Below are 11,718 nucleotides of genomic sequence, written 5' to 3'. Positions count from 1 at the left end.
AAGAACATATGCCAACAAACCTCCTCACACATCTCCAACTCCAAGAAATTTGGTAGAGGACACATCTGCATTATGTGAAACACCAGAGTGATAACTAGTTAAGAAGGTAGGAATTAACAATTTTCATCACTAGCCTCATTCATTTATAATTGTATGCCAGTTTCATGATGCCCTTTAATGGTTGTGTAGGAAAGAAAAAGACATGGCCATTTTCCCCTGACCATTCCTCATTTCAAAAGAAGCATAGTTCTTCTCGTGGCATATGCCTCTTGAGATATGAGATATGCCTCTCTCTTACCTGAATGCCTCAAATCTTTCTCTGAGTTGTAAACACTTACCTACTTTAGGTGCTTTTTCACAATATATTTTATAGTCATCACTGATCTTCTGTATAGCCACCTTTGGATACTTATAGCAGAGTTCCCCAAAGGACATTTTCTCTAAGTCTATTAGGTAAGGAAAGAAAGGGATAGAATGTGATTGCCCACTCTGGTTCACAGATTTATACACTTTTTATTGAAGGTAGTACCTTTAAAATGTTATTTAAGTAGGACAATAATGTTTTAACGAAATGTTTACACAAGGAGAAAGTTCCCCAGGTGAAATTAGAAGCAAGGAAATACAGACTTCTTTCCTATCTAGAATGGGAGGATTCTGCTCTTCTTGGAGATGCTTGACCCATGGATATTTTCTGCTTGAGGGATACTAGGGTAACTGAGATATGACTTTGAAAGAAGTACTAATTGTTAACACATAAACAAGAAGTAACCCATGCAAATGAGTATTGACCCCTTCAAAGCAGCCATGTGCTGTGAGAAGGAATTGCAAATGTGTTTCAACATTCTACCATTGCTTCAAAGATTTTGGCACACCTAGGGATGGTATATTTCAAATAACATGCTAGGACCTTTCTTCTTTCTTGGCTCTGTCTTTAGGAATTACTTTAAGAATTAACAACTCACATTTCTGAATCTCATGAATAGTTGCAAATCATTGCCCTTTGAGAGTAAATTATTTTTTTCTAGAAATAGCATACACCATTTCTAGTCATGCATAGTGAATTAAAGGGAAATACCTTTTTTGTATCCAAAATCAGATGAGACAGGAAGACTGAGACATCAAGGAAGTTTTTATCATGTACTGGGCAATAGATGCACATTAGTGGCACCTTGCTTCCTACCAATGTGAAAACACTCATTCATGTTTTGCGTTCTGGAATTTAAAGTAAGTCTAATCTCACATAGTTCTCCAGAAATTCTCCTAAGGCAGTCCAGCGTTTTCTGAAGGTTATATAGGTAGAGTCTAGAAGGAATACTGGGGTGTGGACCCACAAATATCATTTGTCCTTATGTCAGTGTTGTCACTGTCATCATTATCATCTCTCAGTGAGGGGAATCTGGATGTAAGTTGTAAGTGCAGTAGATCATTCCTTCAATAGATTCAGGGCCAGTCCTTCCCTTGCTGATTAACCTTGGGCAAGTCTTCCCACTTCTCAGAGACTCATTTTCTCCATATAAAAGCTGAAAGTATTCTAGCTCTGGTGCTCTGTGAGTTTATGGTGCAGCCTAAGTGGAGGCATCAGCCCCCCTGGGAGTCAGGGCTCTGGGTTGGGCAAATGTACAGGAGGCCTTCAGCAGATCAGATTTGCATTTCAAAAAAGGAGTGGTGGAGGAATTCATGACGTGTTCTGGGAGATAGGGAAGAGGAATCACCATAAAGAGTACTTCCCACTCTTCTTGACCACCCCTGGCACTCCAAGACCAACAAAAGAATGCCTACTGCCCAGTATGTGTTTGGTGATATTTATCAGCCACCCTTTCTTCCACTTTCCTCTTGATTTCTGAGACAGTTCTGGAATGTTCAGAATTTAGACAGAAGGTAAAACTCTGATGTGAAACAGAAGGCTTGTTCATGCTAGATTTAAATAATTCATGCCCAAGCATGGCTTTGAGAGGCAAGCATTTTGTATATGGAGTGCACATCAAAGTTTTAAAATAATTGAATATTACATTTTTAAGTATAATCTAACAATTACTACTTATTGAACACTTGCTTACTGTGTGACTGCATTGCCTTCAATCCCCTCAACAATCCTACCAAATAGGGGCCATTATCTCCACTCTATAGCTGAGGGAATGAGCCTCAAGGAGACAAGTAAGTTGCCCAGGTTCACAGAGCAAGGGAATGGTGGAATTGAATTTTCAAAGCTTTTGCTTACACTTCCTGAAAGTGTAAAACCAGGCTTACAGACAAAACTCACAGGTGTTTGCATTTGGCCCTAACTCTTTGCTTTTCTAGGTCATGGTGCCCTCCATTCTCAGAAAGTAGACCCCAGCTACAAAACATTCTTCTCTAGCCTGACCACAACCCACATCCTGCACAAACCCCAGACAGAGCCTCTCAAAAAACCTGCCACCTCCTGCTCTAGCTGTCCAAGAGTTGACCGCCTCCCCACAGACCCACCATGGGTACAGCTGTAACCCTGTCACGTCCTTCAAAACCCTTAAAAGGCCCCTCCCAACAGAAGTTCAGGTCTGACATCTGGCTTGATGTGTGGCCCCTCTACTCCCTTGGAGAGTGAATAAACTCTGTACTGCTTGTTGCTCTACTCTTCGTGCAATTCTTTGCTGCTCATATCACTGGTTACCCTGCTGTGTTTTAAAAGTGTAGGTCATGGGACGCCTGGACGTTTTTAAAAGTATAGGTCTGGGGCGCCTGGGTGGCTCAGTTGGTTAAGGATCTGACTTCGGCTCAGGTCATGATCTCATGGTTCATGGGTTCGAGCCCCGCATCGGACTGAGCTGACAGCTCAGAGCCTGTTTCAGATTCTGTGTCTCCCTCTCTCTCTGACCCTCTCCTGCTCATGCTGTCTCTCTCTCTTTCTCTCAGAAATAAATAAAAAATATTTTTTAAAAAAAGTATAGGTCTGTGTTTTTAAAGGTGTAGGTCATGTGGCACCTGGGTGGCTCAGTGGGTTCAGTGTTTGACTCATGATTTCAGCTCAGGTTTCAGGTCATGATCCCAGGATCTTGGGATCAAGCTCTGCATCGGGCTCTCTGCTAAGCATGGAGATGTTTAAGTCTCTCTCTCTTTCTCTCTCTCTTTCCCTCCCTCTGCCCCTCCTTCCACTCTCTCTCTCAAAAAAGTGTAGGTCATGACTCAACACCATGTCAAAAAATTGTCATCACCAGGTTTTACAAAACTAAATAGAATAAAATATTCTAATATGGCATATTAGAGTATATCATCTTAAATAATAAGGATAAGTATTGCTTTGTGAAAATATTCTGCATATATGCACACACATATATACAGTATATGTTCCCTGAAGTCAAATGTATTTATTGTGGATCAAAGTTTGAGAAACACTGCAGGACACTGATGGCCTCAGCATAGATAATTAAAGCAGTTTGCTCAATTTGGATATTAATGGCTAACATTATTGGACTTTTACTATTGCCATCCACTGTGGTAATAGGTTTCATAGAAGACATTGGGTCATCTTCACAACAAACCTATTATTATTAGTCCCATTTTATTTTTTTTAAATGATACTATTTTCAAGGAGCTGTGATTTTGTCCTCCTTCTTTTTTTTAAAAAATTTTTTAATGTTTTATTTATTTCTGAGAGAGAGAGACAGCACAAACAGGGGAGGGTCAGAGAGAGAGGGAGACACAGAATTTGAAGCAGGCTCCAGGCTCTGAGCTAAGTGTCAGCAAAGAGCCCAATGCGGGGCTTGAACTCACGAACCATGAGATCATGACCTGAGCTGAAGTAGGATGCTTAACTGACTGAGCCACCCAGGTGCCCCTATTAGTCCCATTTTAAAGATAAGAAAACTGGGGCCTAAAGAGAGGCTGAATATATTGCTAAAGTTTTTTTTTGTTTAAAAAAAATTTTTTTTTTAATGTTTATTTTTGAGAAGCAGAGAGAGACAGAGCACAAGCAAGGGAGGGGCAGAGAGAGAGGGAGACCCAGAATCAGAAGTAGGCTCCAGGCTCTGAGCTGTCAGCACAGAGCCTGATGCGGGGCTCAAACCTACGGACTATGAGGTCATGACCTGAGCTGAAGTCAGACACTCAACCGACTAAGCCACCCAAGTGTCCCAAAATATTGCTAAAGTTTACAGTCACTAGCAGAGTTAAGATATACCCCAAACCTCAGGGACAGCGGAACCTTATGCTCCTAACCACTTCTCTTCACTGTCTGAGTGGGCTGCTGTATTATGTTGGGAGAAGGAGTGGCTATTAAAAGTATATTCACAGAATTGCTTTGGACATGACTCTGAAGGAGGTGTGGTAATGTGGAACATACTTATCAGACATAAAACATGAAGTATTTTTATAACTGAGGTGATGCTTTCCTGGACATGAGTCTGACCAGACTTGAGTGCTCTGGGTCCCTTAAGAGTTAGTAGAGGCCAGCCAGTCAGTCAGATCCTGGCTCTGCCACTTACTGTGTGACCTTGGGAAGATCACTTACCTGCTCTGTGCCTCAGTTACTCAGTACTTAGCTTACAGGTTATTTTGAAGGTCAAACGGGTTAATCTTTGCATTGCACAGTACTGACGTGTGGGAAATAATCACTAGATGTTAAATATTTGTATTTCCCAGTTGTCTACATGTTAGGGTCCAAAAAATTATGATGACTGCCCTTACCTTCTTGAAACACTGGAGACTTTAGTTCTACCTGAAGAGACCCTCTTTTTGTCAGGTCCTCAGTAGCTATTTTTTGCCACTGCAGAGAATCCATTTCTTCCATGTTAGCCAGACCCTGGCTTAGCTCCAGGGCTTCCTCACACCTCTTATAAAGAAGAATGTTCTCTTCTTTGCTTATAGATCCTTTTTTATGCCATTTACCTCTGACGAACTTGGTCTGAGTCTAAGAGAAGGGAATGGGGGCAGATAGCATTTGCTATAGGAACTAGACCAGAAGCAAGATTTTTATAATAGCCCAGTCCTTCTGTGCCTCTTTATCAGGTGAACGTATGCTGATTGTTTCATTTTGTTAAGGACCATTGCTCCTTTACACGACAATCCTCACCCTCTTCTAATCAGACCCATTTATACAAGGGAGAAATTCTACACGAATGTGACCTGTTCAAAGTCAGCAATTGCACTTGAGTCTTTTTCCTTGAGGGACCATGTCAACTCCCAGTTGCCTCTGGGAAAAATAAAAATTTCATTTACTTTGATAAATAAGGCTTCTAAGAGAGTAGTTACCCTTTTTTCTTTCTACAACCTCTTGATTTCCCCCAACTCAAAGTCCCTCCTACTGTAAAAACGAGAAACCAGTAGTCCTCTTCATCCAAGAATTCATCATACCAGGGGCTGAGCATCTGAAATCCAAACAGGACATAAACATGATGAGGTGATGCACAGCTTGCTGCATCTCTCATGCTAGTGTTCATGTGGGAGAAGAGCAGGCTGCTGATTCTGGATCCTCTCTAATATGGAGATATATTGGAACAGTGAACATTAGCCATGACCAACCAAGAGGCAACCTTTGTTTCTTTCAGTATGGCAGCTTGTGCAGTCTCTCTCTGAATCTCAAAGAACAGTAATTGATATTACTTAAGAAAAGACATAATTTGAGGGGCCAAGATGGCGGAACAGCATGGAAGGTTTTTTTTTGCATCTCTCATCCATGAAATATAGCCAGATCAACACTAAACCATCCTGCACACCTAGAAAACTGATTTGAGGATTAATACAACAATCTGCACAACCTGAACCACAGAACTCAGCAGGTGCATGGCATTGAGAGGTGATAGAGAGAAGGCCATGGAGGCCAGGAAGCTGTTTTTGCTTGTGGAGAGAGGATGGAGATGGGGAGTATGGGAAAAGCAACCTTCCTCCAAAAGCAGCTGAAGAGAAAGTGGAAAAGTGGAAATAGCCACAGGGACTAAACAAAAAAGGTAGAAAGGAGAAAGGAGAGGGTTTAAATTCCATTTAGACTCTATAAACAGGAGGAGCAGAGAGTCTAAAACTCTACAGCTCAATACCTGGTAGTGTCCTGGTGGGAAGGGTGAATCCCCAGGAGCAGACAGCGAGGTCCTCGGGGTTCTTGGGCCAAACGGGGAGAGGTGGTTCCCCTGTTGGGAGGACATTTGGTAGAGGCTGAGCAGCCACCCCTCAGGCAAAGGTCCCAGTGGACCCTGGAGAACCACATTTGCTGGTGCTGAAACAAGGACTGTAAAGGTGATGCCTGGCGCTAAATATGTGTTGTGATTTACCATAATCCCTGAAACACTGCTGCTACCTGATTGCGTGAACTTTTTCTGGGGTGAGCTGACACCCAGCTGCAGTCTCTGAGCATCGACAGTAGCACAGTCCTGCAAACATTCCTGGGGGCGGGTGGGCACCTGGCCATTGCTCAGTGAGACCCTCCTCCAGAAAGTCTCAGCAGGTCAAAGCCTCAGCCCCTGAGGAGTGAGAGGTTGGGAAACAGAGGGGCATCTGAGATAAAATTCAGGAGGGAGTTTTCACCTGGCAACCTGATGGCTTGGTCATGGACAGTATAAAAGCAGGGAGTGGTGGGAAGCCAGAGACAAAGGAGGGGTATACAATTGCTTGTCCAGGATAACAGAGTTCCAATACTAGAGATTGGGTAACTGGGTAACACCATTTTCATCCCTCCCATGCATGTGCATACACACCTACAAGGGCCACAACAGTCCACCCCAGTAAGCGAAGCAGCGCCATCTAGTGGATAATGGAGCTGTTACATTAAGCCCTGCCCAACTGGGCCAAGCTTGCTCTTCAGAAACACCACAAGTCTCTCCACCTGCTTAGTTTATGGACTATAAAGTGCTTCATAGTTTGACTTTTAGGGGAAACCAATGTAATTTCAATCATATTTCAGTTTGTTTATTGGTCCATATATTCAATTTTTTCTTTTTCTTTTCCTTTCTTATTCTTGAATACAGAAAGAGAAAAAAATTTTTTACTTTCAATTTTTATTAAAAATATTTTCTTTATTTTTCTACTATATTTTTTACTTTTTTGTGAAATTTTCAAATTCTATTTTACTTCCAACAGTTCATTTAATTCTATTTCATTGTATTCATTTTTTCAAACGTTGTCCTTTTTTTCCCCTTTTTTCTTTTCTTTTTCTTTTTCTTTTCTTATCGTTCCCTTTTCCCCCTCTAATCTATCAACCTCCTTTCAACAACCAGACCAAAACGCACCTAGGATCTAGAATAATTTATTTGATTATTTTGTGTGTTGTTTTTAATTTTATTTTTTTACCTTATTAATTCCTTTTCTTCGAAATGACAAAACAAAGGAATTCACACCAAAAGAAAGAGGAGGAAGAAATGACAGCCAGGGACTTAATCAACACAGATACAAGCAAGATGTCTGAACCAGAATTTAGAATCATGATAATAAGAATACTAGCTGGGGTTGAAAATAGATTAGAATCCCTGTCTACAGAGATAAAAGAAGTAAAAGCTAGTCAGGATGTAATAAAAAAAAATGCTATAACTGAGCTGCAATCTCGAATGGATGCCACAGCAGCAAGAATGGATGAGGCAGAGCAGTGAATCAGCAGTATAGAGGATAAACTTATGAAGAATAATGAAGCAGAAAAAAAGAGAGAGACTACAGCAAATGAGCATGATTTAAGAATTAGAGAAATCAGTGACTCATTAAAAAGGAACAACATCAGAATCATAGGGGTCTCAGAGCATGAAATGAGGGAAAAAGGGGTACAAAGGTTATGTGAGCAAATCACAGCAGAAAACATTCCTAACCTGGGGAAAGACACAGACATCAAAATCCAGGAAGCACAGAGGACTCCCATTAGATTCAACAAAAATCAACCATCAACAAGCATATCATAGTCAAATTCACAAAATACTCGGGGGCAAGGAAAGAATCATGAAAGCAGCAAGGGGAAAAAAATCCTTAACCTACAAGGGAAGACAGATCAGATTTGCAGCAGACCTATCCACAGAAACTTGGCAGGCCAGAAAGGAGCGGGAGGATATATTCAACGTGCTGAATCAGAAAACATGCAGCCAAGAATTCTTTATCCAGCAAAGCTGTCATTCAAAATAAGAGAGATAAAGTTCCTAAGACAAACAAAATTAAAGGAGTTCATGACCACTAAACCACTCCTGCAAGAAATTTTAAAGGGGGCTCTCTGAGGGGAGAAAAGATGGAAAAAAAAATGCCTCAAAAGCAACAAAGTCTAGAAAGGACCAGAGAACACCACCAGAAACTCCAACTCTACAGGCAACATAATGGCAATAAATCCATATCTTTCAGTAGCCACTCTAAATGTCAATGGACTAAATGCTCCAATCAAAAGACAGGGTAACAGAATGGATAAGAAAACAAGATCCATCTATATGCTGTTTACAAGAGACCCACTTTAGACCTAAAGACATCTTCAGATTGAAAGTAAGGGGATGGAGAACCATCTGTCATGAGAATGTTGATAGAAGAAAGCCAGAGTAGCCATACTATATCAGACAATCTAGACTTTAAAGTAAAGACTGTAAGAAGAGATGAAGAAGGGCATTATATCATAATTAAGGGGTCTATCTACCAAGAAGATCTAACAATTGTAAACATTTATGCTCCAAATGTGAGAGAACCCAAATATATAAATCAATTATCACAAACATAGAGAAACTCATTGATAATAATACCATAATAGTAGGAGACTTCAACACCCCATTTACATCAATGGACAGATCATCTAAATAGAAAATCAACAAGGAAACAATGGCTTTGAATGACACACTGGACCAGATGGACTTGACAGATATATTAAGAACATTTCATCCTAAAGCAGTGGAATACACATTCTTCTCCAGTGCACATGGAATGTTCTCCAAAATAGATCATTTACTGGGACACAAATCATCCATCAACAGGTATAAAAAGATGGAGATCATAATATGCATATTTTCAGACCACAATGCTATGAAACTCAAAATCAACCACAAGAAAAAAATGTGTAAACATAACAAAACTTGGAGACTAAAGACCATCCTACTAAAGAATGAATGGGCTAACCAAGAAGCTAAAGAGGAAATTAAAAAGTACATGGAAGCCAATGAAAATGATAACACCACAGCCCAAAACCTTCGGGATGCAGCAAAGCTGGCCATAAGAGGGAGTATATAGCAATCCAGGCCTTCCTAAAGAAAGAAGAAACATCTCAGATAAACAACCTATCCTTACACCTTAAAGAGCTGGAAAAAGAACAGCAAAATAAAATTCAAAACCAGCAGAAGACAGGAAATAATAAAGATTAGAGCAGAAATCAATGCTAATGAAACAACAACAACAACAACAACAACAACAAATAGAACAGATCAATGAAACCAGAAGCTGGTTCTTTGAAAGAACTAACAAAATTGAAAAATCCCTTGCCAGTTTGATCAAAAAGCAAAAGGAAAGGACCCAAATAAATAAAATCAAGAACGAAAGAGGAGAGATCACAACCAACACAGCAGAAATACAAACAATAATAAGAGAATGTTATGAGCAATTAAATGCCAATAAAATGGGAAGAAATGGAAAAATTCCTAGAAACATGTACACTACCAAAACTGAAACAGAAGGAAATAGAAAAATGAACGGACTCATAACCAGTAAAGAAATCGAATTAGTAATAAAAAAATTACTTTCCAGGGGAATTCTACCAAACCTTTAAAGAAGAGTTAACACCTATTCTCTTGAAGCTGTTCCAAAAAATGGAAATGGAAGAAAAACTTCCAAACTCTTTCTATGGAGCCAGCATTACCTTAATTCCAAAACCAGGCAAAGACCCCACTATAAAGGAGAACTGTACACCAATTTACCTGATGAACATGGATGCAAAAATCTATACATTAGCCAACTGGATCCAACAATACATTAAAAAAATTATTCACCGCGACCAAGTGGGATTTATACCTGGATACAGGGCTGGTTCAATATCCACCAAACAATCAGTGTGATACATCACAGCAATAAAAGAAAGGACAAGAACCACATGACCCTCTTAATAGATGCAGAGAAAGTATTTGACAAAATACAACATCCGTTCTTGATAAAACCTCTCAAGAAAATAGGGATAGAAGGATCATACCTCGAGATCATAAAAACCATATATGAAAGACTCAACACTAATATCATCCTCAATGGGGAAAAACATAGAGATTTCCCCCTAAGGTCAGGAATAAGACAGGGATGTCCACTCTCACCATTGTCATTCAACATAGTTTTGGAAGTCTTAGCCTCAGCAATCAGACAACACAAAGAAATAAAAGACATCCAAATTGGCCAGGAGGAGATCAAACTTTCCCTCTTCACAGATGACACGATACTCTATATGGAAAACCCAAAAAACTCCACCAAATCCTGCTAGAACTGATCCATGAATTCAGTAAAGTCGCAGGATATAAAATCAATGCACAGAAATCGGTTGCATTGCTATACACCAATAATGAAGCAACAGAAAGAAAAATCAAGGACTCTATCCAATTTACAATTGCACCAAAAACCATAAAATACCTTGGAATAAATCTAACCAAAGAGGCGAAAAATCTATACACTGAAAACTATAGAAAGCTTATGAAAGAAATTGAAGAAGACACACAAAAAATGGAAAAATATTCCATGCTCCTGGATAGGAAGAATAAATATTGTCAAAATGTCAATAATACCCAAAGCAATCTACATATCCAGTGCAATCTCTATCAAAATAACACCAGCATTCTTCACAGAGCTAGAACAAACAATCCTAAAATTTGTGTGGAATTGGAAAAGACCCTGAATAGCCAAAGCAATCTTGAAAAAGAAAAGCAAAGCTGGAGGCATCACAATCCCAGACTTCAAGCTGTATTACAAAGCTGTAATCATCAAGACAGTATGGTACTGGCACAAAAACAGACACCCAGATTAATGGAACAGAATAGAGAACCCAGAAATGCACCCACAAATGTATGGCCAACTAATCTTTGACAAAGCAGGAAATACTATCCAATGGAATAAGGACAGTCTTTTCAGCAAATGATGCTGGAAAACTGGACAGCAACATGCAGAAAAATGAACCTGGACCACTTTCTGACACCATACACAAAAATAAACTCCAAATGGATGAAAGACCTAACTGTAAGACAGGAATCCATCAGAATCCTTGAGGAGAAAGTAGGCAAAAATAAATAAATAAATAAATAAATAAATAAATAAATAAATAAATAAAGTGTTGGCCACAGCGACTTTTTACTCAACATGTCTCCAGAGGCAAGGGGGAAAAAAGCAAAAATGAATTATTGGGACCCATCAAAATAAAAACTTATGCACGGTGAAGGAAACAATCAGCAAAACTAAAAGGCAACTGATGAAATTGAAGAAGATATTTGCAAACGACATATCAGATAAAGGATTAGTATCCAAAATCTATAAAGAACTTATCAAACTCATCACCTCCCAAAAAATAATCCAGTGAAGAAATGGGCAAAAGTTATGAATGGACAATTCTCCAAAGAAAACATCCAGATGGCCAACCAACACATGAAAAAATGCTCAACATTACTCATAATCAGTGAAATACAAATTAAAACCACAATGAGATATCACCTCACACCTGTCCAAATGGTTAACATTAACAACTCAGGCAACAACAGATGTTGGTAAGGATGCAGAGAAAGAGGATCTCTTTTCCACTGTTCTTGGGAATGTAAACTGGTGCAGGCACTCTGGAAAACAGTGTGC

General features: G+C 39.6%; 1 protein-coding gene across 1 annotated transcript in view; it reads right to left on the bottom strand.

Moving 5' to 3' along the window:
* Positions 1–338: 338 nt before the first annotated feature.
* The window catches only part of LOC120243235 (regulator of G-protein signaling protein-like), a gene marked incomplete at its 3' end in the record, with an annotated part of 33,251 nt that continues 21,871 nt past the window's right edge, over positions 339–11,718 (bottom strand). Inside the window, exons 8-10 of the mRNA XM_039249316.1 lie at positions 5,277–5,339; positions 4,660–4,882; positions 339–446 (exon numbers count right to left, since the gene is read on the bottom strand). Coding sequence (XP_039105247.1) covers positions 339–446; positions 4,660–4,882; positions 5,277–5,339 — 394 coding nt within the window. The remainder of the gene's footprint in view (positions 447–4,659; positions 4,883–5,276; positions 5,340–11,718) is intronic.

The sequence above is a fragment of the Hyaena hyaena genome, unplaced genomic scaffold (assembly GCF_003009895.1).
Source record: "Hyaena hyaena isolate Hyena2069 unplaced genomic scaffold, ASM300989v1 scaffold_337, whole genome shotgun sequence".
Lineage (NCBI taxonomy): Eukaryota > Metazoa > Chordata > Mammalia > Carnivora > Hyaenidae > Hyaena > Hyaena hyaena.
This window is presented reverse-complemented; position numbering and strand designations above follow the sequence as displayed.